Genomic DNA, 18,897 nt, shown 5'->3' on the forward strand with positions numbered 1-18,897 from the left:
GATAACATATGTAACGCCAGATACCTGGGGGAAGATATTATGTTTTATTATGGTTTAAAAACCGTTAAGTTTACTTGTTGCCAGAAACATTATGGAATGTTGAAGTTACGAAGATTTTGAACCAATCCTTTAGGTCAGGTTCGTCAATCGAGAACTTCTGTCTAACTTAACACCTTTTTTTAAATTTTCTCACAGATAGACGAAGTTGTTGGATATTGAAAGTTGATGTCTTCAAGAGGTTGCGTTGCCTTGTTTTTCGTGCACTAGTGTTGAAAAAGTTTGTATATTGTTGGTATCTGAACATTAAGTAAATATATGTACCATAGTCAGTTTACGCATTTAAAAATTGATTTTTATACAAAGGGTATCCGTGAATACTAAGTAGTGACTATGGATTTTCAAATTAAACATGTGTATGTGGAAACCAGACTTTCTGACTTGATGTCATCTGGCAACCTTTTGAAATTGATTAGTCTATTTTCGTTTACCTGCATGTGATCGTTCGGCTTTGAGGGATATAACATGACTGTGAATGATATTAACTGATGCTAATGTCTGAAGTTTCACAACCACAGTAAATGTACTAATATGGTGAGTTGCGATTGCAGTCAATCTTAATTCCTAATAAGTTCTGCTGTTAATCAAGGAAAATGTACTCGTTAGTCACTCTTCAAATTCATGGGATTTTGTAGTAACCAGTCCAGAAACATCACTGGAATACAATTCAGTTACATTCAAACGAAGTACAGAGCATTCAATCCGAGTAAAATGTAGATCGATGGTCTTTCGTAACTGATACATAACAAATTAGGAATGTTATTAAGAAAATCTAACTCTTAGTATTATGTGTACGAACGGCTACCCACTTCAACGTGCGGTCATAGGTAGTATAGTTGTTGGCTGTATAAAGCCATGGGTGACTGGACCAAAACGTAAGATCGGTATGCCGAGTCAATAAACATCAGCGTGATCTGTGTTGGTCGATACCGATTATGTGGTCGGGGTCCTAACTATAGTTGTAGTTAGTAGTTTAAGACTGGCACAAATTCAGTTACAGTGGCTAAGATGCATCTGTTCCCTATCTGTCCTCATATTTTAAGCTTCATCACCCACAATCTCTTCATTACTAGAACCATATTCTGTGCCTAATATTTTTTCTACCACTGGTATTACCATTACCATGATATTCATTTTGCTAGTGTTATCTCGCTGTATTCGTGCGGTACGAGGACTTGGACCGGTAGATATTTATTGTATATTGCCCATGATTGACTGACTGAAAAGTTTATAGCAGCCTTTACTATTGCTTCCCTTAGGTCCATTTCTGCTAAATTTGAGCCTATAAATGGTTTCAAAGTAACTAACTGATCAATCAAAAGTGTAACAACTCATACTTAACTGCAAATCATTTTGTGGAATATGCTTTTTTGATTACAGTAATTCTCATTAGTTCATTAGGGTAATATTCTTCAGACTCAAATCTGATTCGACGGTTTAATACATCTTGTATGTCAATATTTTTGCCTGGGAATCAATCGGTCATTGCTTTATTTTCTTGTAACTTCTATGAAGGTTAATTTAACCTATCGAGTGTACCGTAAACGTTTGATCGTCCGTCTCTGGAATTTCCAATTCTTTGGTATTCCAGAAGAATTCCAACTTTTAAGATTTTCCATCACTTTCCACCAATCGGCCGTGCAACTTAAGAAAGGATAGCACTAAGTACATGAAGCCAGTCAGAGTTATTGAGCAGGAATGTAGAATAAAGTTATTCATCAAAACCATATTTCCCTAGCATAACAAAAACAGTCAACATTTTCCGGCTTTCCATAGCCACAAAACAGCACTTTCAAAATCGTGAAATACATATACTACAACTTGAAACCGAAATCCTTATGATAACAGCTTTTCAACTAAACTTTAAATAATCTATAGATAAGAAAGTCATGTCATACAGTTTTATAATGAAAAATATCATCAGTTAGCAATGTACATTTGTGTGTCCAAAGTAACTTTAGATCTTAATTTTCATATCTATTTCTACAGGATATCACCAATCTTTAAACGTTTTCATTAAATGCGGAATTCTACATTTTATATTACCAAACCGATCGTTTACGAGTGCTTACCACACAATCCATTCAGACGGTGCAATTTTTCTAGTGATTCCGGGGATTCACAATGTTTAACAAAACCTCGATATAAATGGGCTCTATATGACAAAAGGTATTTTTAGTATCACTGAAAAACTTTTTTAAGTGTAACTGATAATGATCCACATAAAACTTCCATAATTTTATTCCCAGGACAAGGATCTCATTTTGTCGGGATGGGCAAAGATCTTATAAAGTTACCAAAGATAAAGCAAATGTTTCAATGTGCTAATGAAATATTAAGAACAGATATTCTTCGTACTTGCCTTGAGGGTCCTGCTTCAAAATTATCAAAAACCATTCATTGTCAACCAGCTACTTTCATAATTTCTTTGGCAGCCCTTGTAAAGCTTCGAGAAGAAAATGAAGAGGTTTCTATCTCATATAATTCACGCTATATGTTTTAAGTTAATTAAAAATTGCGTGGTTACAGCAGGGTTTAGTCTTGGCGAGATCAGTGCTTTAGTGTTTTCGGGTGCCCTGACGTATGAAGAAGGTTAGTGTACTTGTTTTCAAATATTAACGTAAACAGGTCTGCATATTATTCGTGTCCGAGCAGAAGCTATGCAAAAAGCTTGTGATGAGAAGGCTGGAGCAATGATTACTGTTTTCGTCAATCCTGGATCCCCGTTAAAACTTGGTATAGCAGCAGCTATCAATCATTGCGAGGTTCGCCACAAAATTCAAAACCCTTGTTGTAAAGTCGCTAACTATTTATATCCAGATTGCAAAGTAATCGCTGGGAATAAAGAGGTACTATATTTCAAATCTGGAAAATGTTTTTTTTTAAACTCCATACACTACTTGCCTATCATATTTCTTTATTTTACCTATGAACAATATCTCTACTATATTTTTAAGTTATAGAAAACTATCTATAAATATCTCTTGATTTAATTACTAAAGAGTACAGTCAGTAGTGCATTAAGTAAAATCAACATAGAGGATAAAATTGCCTTCGATAATGTTTACACCTTTGTATTTATGCGGAGTTACAACTCCAAGAATTGTTAGTGGTTATTAGTATGTAATATTTCTCCTTACTGGATTGTCGTTTGTCATCCCATCCAGATTGTACTCCTGTGGTTGTTGTTTGACTTAATACACTGCGCAACTTCAGTGAAACTACATTTCAATTAGTTTCCGGTGACTGGTTTATTTTAGTTTTATTATGACTTTCTATTCGCTGGGTGATTTATCTCTTACTTAATACAGAAAACCATTATATACAACAAAACTCCGTAAATTTGTTATTCTATGTGCACTTATTGCGTAGCATCCAATTAGTGTTGTTCTCATCACCAATTCGCCAATGGCACCTGCCTTCTCATATATGTGAACGTTCGTATGAGCCCTTCTACTTTTATTTATCAATTCTGGGTAGTTATAAACAGGTTTGATGTCCAGTTCTCCTTGGTGAAAAGACTACACAAATTTGAAATACAAACGTTAAGAACTCATGTTCTACCCTTAGAGTCGCGTTCTACTTAGAGGTCTCCTGATCAACTTAGATTATTAGCTAATCTACTTCTATTTAATAAACAGTTCGGAAATGTAGTATTTCAAGTTCGGTGAAACCATACGCTTTTGTTTTAAAGCTGCGTATATCATACAATTGTAGATAAGTAGCTACTATCTTTGAATTTTTTTCTGATTTTGTTGAGATTAACTGCATAAAATAGTTATTCCCCAGTTTCATTTGGATTTAATAATAATTTCAGGCAATCGACTTTATTGAAAATCATGCTGGTCAATTTGGAATACGTCGAACCAAACGATTACCAGTTAATGGAGCTTTTCATACTCCTTTGATGTCCTCTGCCCGGAAAATTATTGCTAATTCACTAGACAGGATGGGAGATTTTCAGGAACCTTCGATACCTGTTATTAGTGCCGTAGATGTGTTACCGTATAGAGGTACAATGAATATTAAACGAAAACTTGCTATGCAGGTATATACTTCTGTATTAAGAATTTGTAAGAAACCTGATGCTAGCATAAACATTTGGAATCTCTTAAAATACTTCGCAATTACAAGAAACGGTGCAGGTCATTCTAGGAAGCACTCTAGAAGTCCGCTTGTAAATCGTAAGACCATTTTTCGAGGTTTCACAGTGAGAGATGTCATTTGTATCGAATGGCTCGGGATCGATCACAATGATATAGATGCATTCATTCCCCATCTTATTTTAAGTCATGTTCATCAATATCACTTCATGCTTCCTATTCCTCAAATCCATTCATTTAAAATTTATTTATTATTTATTTATTTAAACACATAAATATTGGTACAAGGAAGCACCAGATATATATGCGCCATACAAATCTCATTCGATTTGTGTGAGGGCTGTGATACTACCCAGGTGCCCAAACTGGAGCAGGTGGTTTTCTTAGGGGCCCACACCCGGAGCTTTTGACCTAAAGATCTGATCCACAAGGCAGTGGAGCATCGTAAGGAGATGCAGTCGCATGGTAGTCGGTGACCAACGGTTGATTTATATGCCATTTGTTCCCTCAGGATACTGGAGCCCATGTGCACCATTGGTTTGGAATCAGGGTTTCCCAACTCCCCTAGGTGGATTCTCCGTGCTCACCAACCCGTTTAAAGCGCCGGACATTCGCTTTTCGTTCTCTCAATTTCGTAAACAACACCCCCGCCACGAGAAGGCAGTGAGTAGGACTTCCCTGGCAGAGGCTATATATTCGCTGGCCATGTGAGAGCATTTCGAGAGGGAGAGCGGACTCTCCCCACTCTCGGCCGTACCAAGGCATTTGGGGGCATTCATTTAAAATAGTATTCCTCAATGTCTAATCTTTTTCACTATCATTATTTCGGTTCTTGCTAATAATCTTGTTAAAAGAATCCTTCCAAGTTGTGTGATATTAACTTGGATCGATACATATTTGTCGCGGTCTCTGACTGACTAACGCAACTACTCAAGCATAAGTTCAGTGATTCGATGAAAAACCTTATACGTGTTGAACAATTAATAAATCCCTGGTATTGAACATTTCCAGCAATAAATGTTGGACTTACTGTTGATTCGAAGTATGATATCAGACTGTCAATTTTATTTATCGATATAATTCCATAATTAGAAAATTATCTTGCGCACGTTCAGAAGTTGGGTACCTGTAGTTAGCATTCATCCTACTCATCTCTTATGTAGTAATACGAATAGGGACTCACTGTGGTGTAACAAAAGACTACTTTTGTTAGATTTATTTAGCATATCACTAAGTAACATCTAAACATATATCTGATGTAAAAGAGTAGTAGCCATCAATTTTTCACGTGGTAAGGATGTCTATTGATTTACTATCAAACTCTACAATCTTCATTAAGGAATAAAATAAATGTCTCACCGCCCTACAGGTAGGTTTCCTAACATTTTAAAAATAAACTTCCAGACTTATAAATGGGATATTTCAAGTAGTTGCATGTGATGCACAAGAAACTTAAGAGATAAGCTTCGCGCTGGTTGCTAGTCATCAGAAATCAGTGTCTTTGATTTCGGAGGTGACGCTCCCTGTAGTCGATCAGCCGTAAGGATTAGACAAGTATGACATTAGTTATTATGCAAAGAGACCAGTCGACAGAAATGATATAGTTGCGAACTATTTAAGCCTTAATCATTGTAAAAGTCCAGTACTATAACGTATAAAATTTTCCGGTCCAGCCACAAGTTGTTTGTATATCCTCTATTTTTACCACTGTAATACAGTAATTGTGAATTTATAACTATGGCACTTGGGATTTAAACCATTGAAAACAATTTTTCGTCTTAATACTGTCTTTGAGAATACTCTGTGCGGACCTTTTAAGTTACTAGATAACTATTTATTCTTTGTTTTCATGTAAATGTATGTCGTGCTACTTCGGAGGCATGACTGGTTAGTATTCATTTGATATCTTCAGATGTAAGCAGCCTCAAAAAAAACCTCGTGTCTTTTCACTCTTTACAGATTGTCCGTCCTGTAAGATGGGAGCAAACGTTGTATGCACTATATGATCGTCCACTAGATGTCCCTTTTCCTCGTACAATTGAATCTGGTCCTGGCCGACAACTTGGTGCTATGCTGAGGATGGTCAGTCGTAGAGCGTTTGATAGTTACAGCTCTGTGGACATGTAGATGTGTCATTCTCTTCAGTCGCATTTAATGTATACCCATGTATATACTGACCAACATGTACAGCTAAGCAAAATATATTAGCAAAATAAACTCGAGGATTTTATTTGGCGATAGATGATTTAGTGATGTAATAATTTTTTAGAGGTGTAGTTTATTTGTGATTTATCTTTTCACCTCTGTAAGTTACGATATTCTTTTCAGTTTCCCATATTTTAACTTCATAAAGTAAATTATTAGGGACAGCATTGACTAATTGTGACCATATAAAAACTGCTAGGTTTTCCGTAGTTGATACAATACTATTCTTTTTAAAATATTCAACATCTTCATCGATATTTTTATGATCTAATAGGTCAAGAACATGTTTTTGAATAACTGATTTCAAGTCACTTATGTTCATAACCATACCGGTTCTTTGATCAATAGGTCCTGAAACTGTGATCTCCAGTTTGTAATTATGACCATGTCCCATAGGATTATTACATTTTTGAAACATTTTAATATTTTCTTCATCACTAAGATGTTGTGAATGAAGGCGATGACAGGCGGAGAATGATTCTACTCTCGTGAGGTAACATAGAGCACTCATCTGTAAAGTATTACATATATATAGCCCTGTTAAAAGAAACAAAAGTTAGCTATAATAGTTTAGCATAAAATCAACTATCAATATTTGAAAACTTCCTCAATGACTATTATCTTTATACGATAAAATGACTGCACAACAAAGGGAGTCCTCGTCATTAGTAATACCGAAAAAGCTAAATGAGTGACCGTTTTTAATTCATTTAAGACCTAGTTAAGTAAAGCAACTAGTAACAAGGAGAAATTTTACCGTTCCGTAGTACAAAGAAAGCAAGTAATCCTTGGTCTCATTGTGTAAAAGGTGTTAACGTACAAACCCAGTGACTAAATTTACTTTTTTAAGTACATAAATATTGGTACAAGGAGGCAGCGAATCTATATATGCCGCGCTTCATCATTCGATTTGTGTGAGGCCTGGGATATTGCTCGGGCGCTTGAACTGAGTCAGGCGGCTTTCTTATGAGGCCACTCCCCATACCTTTGACCTAGACAGTTAATGAACAAGGCATTTCGGTAACGTTAGGAGATGCAGTTCCACGGTAGCCGGTCACTAACAATTGGTTCATACGCCATTTGTTCTCTCTTATGATTCTGGGGCCCGTGTGTTCTATTGGTTTGGAACCAGGCTTTTCCAACTCCCCTGGGTGGATCCTCCGTGTCCACCAACCCAGTTAAGGCGTCGGACATTAGCTTTCCATCCGCTCGATTTCGTAAACAACACCAGTGGCACGAAAAAGTAATAAGTAGGACTTCCCTGGTAGTAGCTGTATACGTGTGGCCATGTGAGAGCATTTCGAGAGAGGTGACTCTCCCCACTCTCGGCCGTACCAAGGTATTTGGGGGCTAGTGACTAAAGACAGTTAATGTCACTAATCAGGGTTATCATAATTACCATGCTCTGTAGACTTATGAATACGATGTTGCTGCTGAGTAAAACTGCGTCAACTAAGACTTCATATTGGAATCTCTATATCTCCAGTTTACTTCATAAGCAATGTTTATTCCTGTGTTGTCCTTCGAAAGATTGTCCATTAATTCACATTCGCCTTCACAATAATCTTGGCTTTAAAATATTTCCAGATTACTGAAGTTAGGTGTCAAGTTAAATTCTCTTCTGTACAGAACTTTGTCCTCGGTCGTTAAGTTGGATGGGTTTTTAAATGTAGTTTAGAATGTCATTACCGCACCACATAACATGACTCAAATCAATTCATTCTTTTGCATCCCGTGGACCCTGGATCTTAGTACTATTCAATTGTTTCCTACAATTCAATGTCACCAACTGGAATGGTTAATTTACCTTGCACATAATCAGTGTTTAGATCACTTAGATAAACATTATCTTCAGTCGCCAACAGGCAGGTGTCTGTGGCATCAAGTGAATGGCTTGTAAATGTGCAACGCCGTACACACATGGAAGGCTCTTTAAAGAAATAAGAAGCGCGTTGATCTGGCAAGACTACAATTTGGGGGTACGACAATTAGACTTCAAATATCATTTGCCCGATTTCGGTGCAGAATCTATTTGTCCTTATGGCTAAGTAGTATTACAGCCGATGTCGATTCGTGATGAAAACCTTAATTTCTCAGATTAATCTACAATTCTTTTTCCAGTCTAATATTTAGTTGAAGCTTTTCAAGGTTAATCTAATACCACCTAAAGGTCTCCTATGAGTCATAGCTTCTACGACATTTTCTTTCAAAGTCCTCTCTGATTGGGAATAAGCCAGTGTCTTCACTGCATATCCTACCGCGCTATAGCTTGAATACCATAGACCAGGAAGAAAATCGACTGCTGATAAAACTTAAGATTAAGCTGGCTTTCTTTATCAGTGAGGGCTCTAATTGCACTTAAGAGTTGCGCTCCATCTACATTGCCGAATTGTACTGCAGATCCATCTCATTTTCAACTCTGAAAACGAAACGAGAGGTGTCGAGGGAATGGTAAATGACCTGCCAAGTGATAATTTTATTCAAATAACCCAAAGTGAAGTATGATGAATCTGTTTGCATTTTACTTTAAACTAAACACACTAGATAGACCACTTCCGCAAGGTCGTAGAACCACAGGAAAGCATTAGTTGGAAATCACGTATGATGTGTCTGGATCCCCACTCAATTATTCTCGCGGCCGAGTTGCAGGCAGTCTGCCATATGTGCATAGATACCGTTGGGTCGTGAAACCATATGAGAGTTTTTGATGAGGTTTCGTTCTCTGAGCTGGATGGTTTGGTCGTGGAGCTTTCATCGCCCTTCTGCACGGCATCGTCAGCACAAACTTCGGGTAGAAACGAAGTGTTCGAATTTCGTCACATGTGGTTCACAGCTTGTCCTGTACGCCTCGATGCTGATGGGTTCTTGTTGACCTTGAACCTTTCATTGGTTACTTCCTTGATTTAATTGCAGCTCCCATTGGTTTGGTTTTTGTTTCTATGTTTCTGCATAATTTTCCTGATTGGTTGATAGATCGAGGTGTACAGGACAAGCTGTGAACCACATGTGGAGAAATCCGAACACTTCATTTCTACCCGAAGTTTGTGCTGACGATGTCGTTCAGAAGGACGACGAAAGCTCCACGACCAAACCATCCAGCTCAGAGAACGAAACTCTATCAAAATCATCCACCTGAGCTACAAATCTCCACCATCTCAAAAGCATACAAGAGTATATATTATTCATCCTTAAATATGGTCGTCTATTAGGATTGGACTACAATAGAGAATGAAATGTCTGTTACGGAAATTCCTATATGGTAGGTGAATCTTTAGGATACAGCGGAATGTCCCGACAGACTATGGTGTCGTTTATGTTACTGACATGCTGACACTTCATTAAAATGTGAATATAACTAGTATGAAATCTGGAAAACCTACGTTTCAGGAGCCCGATACTTCCCATACTGTTACTTTGAGACGCCCTAATAGGTTTGGTACAACGAAGTATCAGTATGCCAAATGCCAATTCACTTTCTGGATCTTGGAATGAGTAATAAGGGACAAGTTTCTGTCTTTAAGACTTGACGCTATCTTCGGTGTTAGTGGGGCTTGTTTTACATCAACTGGTCGTTTGGCTTGCGTCAATGCAAACAGCACTGCACCCTCTTCTAAATCCACTAGTCACAACAAACTGCTGTGGAGGCCATCTACCAATTGTCAAGTATTTTAGATCTGGTATACGCCATTCTTTTGTCTTGTACGCCGATTCGATATCAACGACCGGAAATTTTTCATGAATATCGATCACATCATTACGTGTATAAACAGCCTCCGATATATTGCTAAGATCGCTCCGAAGCACTTCCACCTCCTCAATATCCCTTACACGACGTATAAGATCATCTAAATTCCCGATTCGTGTCTTTTTTATAATTATTTATATACAACACTTACGCTGGTAGTCTTGTCCTTACATTCCTAGTGTCACTGTATGGCATAATTTCTTAAGTTCTTCCTACGCTTAACCTATGACTCTCAGAACATCGATATTTCCTTGAATAAAAAGTTGAGTGGCGTCCCTCTCAGTATTCCATAACCTTCTTTTCGATCTATCTGTAGCCACGAAGATGTTATTACACGGGTGGTTATGTGGGGCATTAAAAAGTATTACTTCATATTATCCAGCGATATACTCTACTCTTATTTTGAACTTACTATCCAAATATTAACACTTACAACAGCGTCAGGTCATAAAGAAGACAGAAACTTGTCCCTTATTACTCAGTCCAAGACCCCGGAAGTGAATTGGCATTTGGCATACTAATACTTCGTTGTACCAAACCCATAAGGGCGTCTCGAAGTAACAGTACGGAAAGTGTTGGGCTCCTGAAACGTAGGTTTTCCAGATTTCATACTAGTTATATTCATGAATCCATCTATAAATCTGTAGCATCGTGATTCACTTTCTAGACCGAAGGTAGTACTACTACAATGTGAGAGCGCAGAACAGGAAATGTGACCTAAGCAACCAATAAATAGGAAATAAAGGCGAACTCAGGAGAAATGTCGACTTCTCTTCCTGAGGCTGGCTACTTGGGGCTGGGCAAAAATAGACAATTTTGCGTATATTTGTGTGAAAACTTGGTGTGAATTTAGGTGAAACGTAGACAATTTCAAACATGGAGCAACAAATTTGTTGCTCCCTTTTAAAAGAGAAATTTCACATTATTTCTGCATGACAGGCGAAAGAGAGGACTTTTAGAGCGTCTCCCCTCTTTTTCCCTTTGTTCGCCTTTATCCTCTCTTTTGATTGCTCAGGGCGGATACTGAAAAACGGAAGACATTTTGATGTTCGATCTCTGAGCGACGCTGAATCGACCTTGAAGAAACTCATCTGCTTACTAGATTCAAATTGGTGTAGTAAGGACTGAAGGTCTAAGGTCTACGTTATCCCTTTTCCAGTATGTTTCTATAAGTGTCCAATCTTCTCTTGAATGAGTCAATTGAAGGTGCGGACACCACTACTTCGGGTAACGGGTTGCAAGAATTGATGACGGTGTGAAAATCTGTATGCCGCGGGTATTTTGTTCGTTCTTGGCTTTTCTACTCGCCTGCTATGTACTCTCAGATGTCCCGATCTAGTGGGAAGAAAAAGAGAGGATGTATTTTGTCCGAAATGATTTCTTGGTACTCTGTACATCAAAAATCAGACTACAGCTTAACCTTCAATAGGACAGAATACAGAGGTTTAGCTTTTCAAGCCGCTTTTTTGTATGATAAACCTCACACGGGTAGCTGACCTCTGCATATTTTCCAGGATATCCGAGTCACTTTTTAAACAGGAACTCACAGCTTAAACGCTGTTACCAAGCTTAGTTCTAACTAAGGTTGGGTATACTGTATTAAACATGATAATATCCAAGTTGGTGAATGTCCGTCTTAAAGACCACATGGTTCTAATCCCCTTAGCTGCAACCTCCGGGCAGTGGGCCGTGGTCTTAAGATTATGACTCACTGTCACCCTAAGATCCTTGTGAGACCAGACCAAGGGTACAGGCACTCCTCCAATGCTGTACCTATTTGCCTATGTATCCCCAAAGTGCATGTAGACACTTTTCCGCGTTGATAGGCATCAGCCACTCCTTGTACCAGTTATTCACAACACCTTAATCTTCCTGAAGTGTGCATGCATATGCTTCTCATTATTTCTCTCCAGAGTTTTACATCATCGGCGTACAATAGCATTGGAGACTCTACTATACTTGGGAGATCATTTACATACAGTGTAAAAAGTAAGGGACCTATGACAGAACCTTGAGGTACTCCACTAAGTACTGATCTCCAAGTGAAACATTTGCGATTTATTCTTACTTTCTGTCTGCGACCTACTAGGAAATCCTTAAGCTATTTTAAAAGAGGTCCGGCAATACCAAGATTTTCTAGCTTCAAAAGCAGTCTATTTGTTGGCACCTTGTCAAATGACCTGCTGAAGTCTATGTAGGTAACATCTACTGATTTTCCATTGTTTAGAGCCTCTATCTATTGCTCCCTTGCTATAAGGAGGTTTGTTGTGCAAGGTAAACTTTTTTTGAAGTCATGTTATTCTCTATTTAACAAGTTGTTGGCTTCCACGAATGTCATTATGGCTTTTTCGATCATTCTTTCCAGTATTTTAACTCGGACACTAGTGAGGCTGTAGTTCGATGTAGGTTGTCTTAGTCTTGTTTTATGTATGGGAGTGACGATTGCACCCCTTCAGTTCTTAGGTAACAAACCCTGGACAAATGACATCCAGTATTGCAGTTAGTGGGGCCGCAACATATTGTGCATTATGTCCCAGGATTTTGGGGTGTAGGTCATCCGGTACTATAGTCTTTTGCGTGTCTAAAGTGATAGAAGCCTTGAGTACATCGTCTCGATTAAACTCCTTGGTGAGCATGTGGATTGTTGACTCTGTATTTGGATCTGGTTCTTTCTCTCGAATAGACTCCTGAGTGAAAACACCCCAAACTAGTTAGCCATAGCCTCTGTTTTTTTGATCACATTCACTTCCTTCCTTAATCAGGTTGGGAATCCAATGATGAAACCCTGTTCTGTAGTTTATATGCAAGAATATTCTTTTCGGCCGCTTGATTACAGATTGTGCGAACTGTATTTCATATTTTCTCTGGGTTTCCCGGATTTTTATTATACACTTGCTTCTTACCGACCAGTAGCGCTCCATAATACTTGCTGTGGCAACGTTCAAACACCTCTTTTTTCTTGATAAACGTCGAATATCCCGGCTTATCCAGGGATGGCCGTGTTTCTTCTTCTTTAGGACTGTCTAGGGTACATATAGTTGAGTTACCTGACTGTATATCTACCTAAAATGAGTTCATGCTTCTTCTATTGATGTCCCTGAGTCAGCTATCCAGTTTTCAGCCGATACTGTTGAGCTGATTTCCTCTATCTGCCATACATATGTTAGGAGGGGCCGGTGCAACTGATTGACAGGCCATCTTAGACATGGACATGAATAGGATGACTGAATGATCACTTCTTCCTAGAGGTGGTAGGAAAGTAATTTGACAGACATCGCCACTGTGTGAGAAGAATAAGTCCAAGTGAGATGAGAAGCTTCTTAAGTTAATTATCATGTGGTACAATATAGTAATAAAAAACGGGTACAATAAAAATTTTGCCGTTTTTTTCATCTTTTACGGTTGTCCTGGAAAAAAGAGGATATGTAATTGCATATTGAATTACAATCGTACGTGGGTAAATACACAAAACGGTTGAAAAAAGGAAAATAAACTTATGTACATGCGCTTCGTAAACATTCAGTAGCTTAAAATCGATGTTTGCAGAATGATTTTGTTTTTGATTCTTTTCAGAAGTAAAGATGTGCACAAATAAACAAGTATATTAGCAATGAAAACATTTACTTTTATTGGAATGAAAAAGTTATCGTATGTATGATCATATTAAAAATGGTTTGGTTTTTTGTTTTTTTGACACAATAATACAAAAAATTCGGGATGATTGCACCCGTCTCGAGAACAATACCGAAGGTTACCAGGTGTTGTTTGCTATTGTTGTAACGCTCCTCTGGTGGCCGATTCGAACACGTCTACTGTGATACTAATTGGTGTTTTGTTGTCCTAGTATGAGAGCACAGTTGTTTTTGCAAAAACCTCCTTAACTCTGAGGAACGTTGTCATATAAATTGGTGGCTTTCTCATTCTCAAGAAATTGGTCTGTTGATGGTCGCATGAGGAACTAACAATTCTGTATGAAACATCAATAAAGAATTACAAGGCCTCTACGCGTGCGTAGTCTCTCAATAGTGGTTGGTTTTTAGTGAGCCAGAATGGCTGTCAGTTTACCTTACAAAAACAGGTGACTTGAGCGTCAATAATCTGCCCAAGAAAATCCACAGAGTCGTTTCTGATCTGACATTTCTGAATGTTTGCAGTAATGCTGTGTTTTGCAGTCCTTGGAAAATATGGTCCAAATTCTGGAAATGGTATTCTCTGCCCGGACTTGCGATCGTCCAGTCATCGACATGCGTGTGTACGAATTTGGAACTCTTCAATATGTTGTCGATGAATCTCAGTTAAGTTTGTGCAGAATTTCTTAAGGTGAAAGACATGAACAAAGATTCAATGAGAATGATGGTAACCGTTTTAAGGAGCCATGTGAAAAGGGGACGCCTATGGGCTGCCTGACGGCCGGATAGTTCCCGACTCCATCGTGTTCTAAATTTCGTTTTTCGCTAACCCCAGCTCCTCAGAAGCTAGTCGGTGCACCTTCTAAAATGAAGATAGTCTCGAAGTTGTGGTTTAACGTTTAACATTGTTTGATATGCACGGCAGTTTGAGTCGCGTGTGATGCTGTTTGGGGTACTTGTCGAGTACTCGTCGTGACTAGAGATCGATTATGTGCCTAACAGTTACTGGGAATAGTGTAGTATCAGTTTATATGTTAAGCCCATATACTTTATTCTCGCTACTGGCCAAGCCAATTCTCCTATCCATTTTAAGTCATATATTGATCTTGTTAATTATTCGCTTATTAACCTTGACTATATTTTTATATGAGCGTATGTGTGTACCCTTCGTATCTTATTCATCATGTGTCTGTCATTCATTTTTGTCTGATTATAAATATTGAGTAATGCTTGCTCATAGCGAGTTGGCTTCCCCGCCATCTCCAATACGCATTACTTTCGCTTCGCTCTCGAGTTGGCTTCCCAGCCATCTCCACTATGCATCATCTTTGCTTCGCTCGCTTACACTTGCTCATGTGCCCACAGCTTTCTGGTCTGCATCATTCATCAATGAAAATGTAGTTGCCGCTTCCTTTTGCCTTCTGATATTATACACCGTTAAGATTGGTATAATAACGGTTATCGAAGTGAACTATTATTGAAGCACGGCACTACAATAGTCTACTGCCAGCTAAATGAAGTTCCACAGACAGATGATTAGTAGTTCCGTCTATCAGCCTCTGTTCGCTTGGCTCAACGAATAGATTATGGTATTATAACAGGTCTGTACCAATGATTAAGACAGAAACATCTGGAACAGCAATGAATGAGTTTGCTAAAATCAACGTTACGATAAACAAATTTCTTACCTTATAGAGCAACCTGTTTTCCGTTTGCCACCTGTAAGTTAAAGACCTCTTTTTGTAGACATTTATTAATATTCGCGGGCTATGTCCACCAGCTCTGGTTGCCGTTAACACATGCCGGCCGAAAGCTCGTCGTCACGGACGGCTTGGAGTTCAGGAAACTGCAGGGTTTCCTTCAACTTCTAGGAGACTTACCATGAGTGCTAGTGTACCATCATCAATCGGTAGAATCTACCTCTCGTGCACTGAAGACAGATCTTTTACGTGACTAGCTTCTTCGAGAAGGTTGGAATGTTTGTGGTAATATGAAAGTAGAGATAATGAGTTAAACTATTAAAAAGAACTGTATTGTCATTTTGTGTCATTTAAGGGCTTTCTTCGACAGAGTAAATCTTGGTGCGAGGGATTCTGCTGATCTCCGGAATCCGATAGGTAGGTGCAGCCAGTTTGCCTGTGGCGTTATTTTGTAATGTGACGAGGACCGTCTGGATTTGTTGGGGGGGGGAAACTTAGATAAAAAGGGATACCTAAGAATCTCTTCGTCGAAAGTTTGTTGACCAGTGACCTCCCACATACGTCTATACATTCCTGTCCCTGGACCGTGATACGACCCGTTGTTGTGTAGGAGCTGGTAAAATCTTTGTCAATCAGTTGGATCCCCTCGTTCAAAGATAGTCCTTTCTAAGTTGTTGTAAGGCTCATAACACCACTGGTAAACATACTAGGTGTAACGTTCATGTTAAAACCACGCGACATTGCCTTCAATACCATGGAATTGAGTTTTTGAGTCTGTCACAACGTGCTTGTGGAAGCCAGCTTCTGCATAAAATAATCATTCCTGTATATTATCAAGTCATAATGACATGAGTTTAAAGATGGGGGGCTATGGAGTGTGATTCTCCAACAATTTGAGCATCTGTTATGTTATAATGAAGGCAGAATCTATGAATGCGTGAAAAAAGGGGTAATATAAAATACTGTCACGATATGATATATTTCTAGTCGTTTCCATTTGTTATTCATCCTTATGATGTCTGTTTTCAATTCCTGGCACAGTGTTCCTTTGTCTTCCTTTTTTCCCTTTCCCTTCAGCATTCCAATTTAGTGCTTGCATCGTGATGCAGTTGGGTGATTTCCGAAATGTATGTCATATCCACCCAAAACATCTTTCCTTAATCTCTTCCTAAGCTGGAATTTGGTTTGTTCTCTCCCATAGTAGGATGTTGCCGATGGTGTCCGATCAACGGTCAGTGAGTATATTGCGAAGACAATTGTTTACGAATACTTGTACCTTCTTGATTATGGTTGTGGTACTCCTTCAAGTTTCACTTCCGTATAGTAGGACTTTCTTGACGTTATTATTGACGAATCTGATTTTATTATTGGACACGGATCATGGTATGAATTTATTTCAGGAGCACTAAAGCAACAAATATTTATCAGTCAATTCTGAAATATAAATTCACTTTCTTATTTTTTGTAGTCCACTCGTTCTATCTTTCGGGTTCAAAACATAGAAAAATGCCCGAATATTATTTCGGCTGGTGATTTTCCGTCTTGTCAGTTTCGACTAAGTGCAATTCTATAAGCAATTGGAAAGTGTTTCAGAGTTTCTTCTACGTTATCTTCTACTCACATCTTTAGGAGAGCTCTCTTAACAAAATAAAAAAATTTCTCCGTTTGCCCATCTGACTGAAAGTGATACAATGCGATTCTAACATGTTCGATTCCATTTTGTTTACAGAACTCTGACGACTTAGATTGCGTTCCTTTATCAGAATTCAAAACATTGGGTGTTCCAAATCTACCAAATAGTTGTCTTAGATGTAACACTGTTTCAGATGTAGATGGTCTTCGAACAGCATAGATTTTAGGCTATCTAGAGTATGAATCTACCATCACCACAAAATACTGTCCGTTTATTGGTCCAGCATAATAGATGTGTACTAGGACCCAAGGCTTCTTCGTCTCTGACCATGCTGTGACTCTACTTCCGGTGTATTCAACGATAAATCCCACAAACCAAATTTATATATCCAATCAATACCTAATAAGTCGGTATAACAGTTCCCAGAAATATTCTCCGGTCATAGTCTTGTCGTCCAATGTGAGAGGTAGATGCATTTCTCCAAGAGGAGTAATATTAGTTCCTGTGGCACTCTTAGCATTACAATATGTAGGTTGAAGTTGAGGTGGACTAAGTTTTATCCAAATCTTTCTGGAAATTACTGTTATGTCAGATCGCGTATTGACTTGCAGCTTAACTGGTTTGCTACTAAAAAAATATAGTTACGTACTTCCTTGTAGATGATAATTGTGGCCAGAACAACATTTGGATAATGTGATATCATTTGTGACGTCTGCGCCTCAGCTTGAACATCTGGGCTACCTGTTCCTTTCATCCAGATATTCCAGCAAGTTCTCGTGTTTTTTGTTTTAATACATTATGGCTATAATCTCACAACCTAATTAGGTGCGTTTCTGAAAAGTGTGCAACCTCCCCTTGTACATGTTACAAAAGGCCCAATCAGATATTGTGGTTGATGACAATATGCAAAGGGAAGAATGTACATTATTTAGTTGTCAATTGACTAGACTGATAACTGGTGGTCACTCAATATTTATTGTCAGGACTGACGAAGAAATAAGAAACGGAAACTTGCTTAAATACATTGAGCTGAAAACCATTTGTACCAAAAACATAATATCAAACAAGGCTAACGATAGTGAACCCTTACATTTTGGCTCTTGTTGTGCGTTTAAATAACAAGCTCTCACGACAAAATTTTCATGTGATATCACATCGACCATGTTGCAGTGGGACAATACCCAATGGCTCGTCGTTGTGGTCCATTTTGTTTCGTCGTTTAGGATCAGTAGACGAAAAGCCGACTGTCTAAATCTTATTCTGGCTGCTAATCGTCAGCCAGGCAGATCTGTAACGTCGAGGAAAATAATACTCCCTGTGGGTCTCAAACCCGTTTTATAGTCGATGTCACAACAGAAAAATCCAAGTTGATGCTGACTATAAAAGAGTGAGATACTTGCATTGCTTGATCAATAAGCCGCAACCGGTATCACGACGTGTAGTTGCATGTTCACTGGAGTCTATCAATCACTCTTTACAGGGCACTTGCAAGCTGTATAATCTATAGATTGTCGTATTTCAATTGAGACAGCACATTATGATTACACCAAATATGTTCACAGGAAGTTTACCTTACGTCGCTCCCAGTTCGCTAAGATCATTTGTATTTATTCACGTCGCTAGGCTTCAATAACACTACGATGGGTGTCATTGAGGACTAAAGTTGGAAAGTTTTACTCCAATCCTATGAGGATTACGACCAAAATTCCAGTAGTTTCTGATTTCATACAGTTTTTACATTACCACTTGGAGAATTTGTTATTTCTATCACTGAATATTTTCTTGAAAAAACCCTCCTATCTATCAGAAGAAACAAAAAACTAGA

At 38.4% G+C, this 18,897-nt stretch overlaps 2 protein-coding genes across 5 annotated transcripts; one reads left to right on the plus strand and one right to left on the minus strand.

Annotated features, from left to right (window-relative positions):
- Positions 1-257: 257 nt before the first annotated feature.
- Positions 258-6,369, plus strand: Smp_072090.1 ([acyl-carrier protein] S-malonyltransferase; the record flags this gene model as incomplete). Of its 4 annotated transcripts, XM_018795765.1 has the most annotated exons (7): positions 258-277; positions 2,047-2,226; positions 2,260-2,524; positions 2,562-2,649; positions 2,686-2,906; positions 3,875-4,241; positions 6,120-6,290. In XM_018795765.1, the coding sequence occupies 6 exons, from the start codon at positions 2,078-2,080 to the stop codon at positions 6,164-6,166; spliced, it is 1,137 nt and encodes a 378-aa protein (XP_018646920.1). The 4 variants fall into 4 exon arrangements, with proteins under 4 accessions (XP_018646920.1, XP_018646921.1, XP_018646923.1 ...); XM_018795787.1 differs by having other exon boundaries at positions 2,047-2,524; positions 6,120-6,166; XM_018795798.1 differs by having other exon boundaries at positions 2,047-2,649; positions 6,120-6,166.
- A 69-nt stretch (positions 6,370-6,438) lies between these two features.
- Positions 6,439-6,876, minus strand: Smp_072080 (pyruvoyl tetrahydrobiopterin synthase, putative; the record flags this gene model as incomplete). The annotated part of the gene is made up of 1 exon (XM_018795809.1): positions 6,439-6,876. The coding sequence occupies one exon, from the start codon at positions 6,874-6,876 to the stop codon at positions 6,439-6,441; it is 438 nt and encodes a 145-aa protein (XP_018646924.1).
- Between the last annotated feature and the right edge of the window lie 12,021 nt (positions 6,877-18,897).

The sequence above is a fragment of the Schistosoma mansoni genome (genome assembly GCF_000237925.1).
Source record: "Schistosoma mansoni, WGS project CABG00000000 data, supercontig 0177, strain Puerto Rico, whole genome shotgun sequence".
NCBI lineage: Eukaryota > Metazoa > Platyhelminthes > Trematoda > Strigeidida > Schistosomatidae > Schistosoma > Schistosoma mansoni.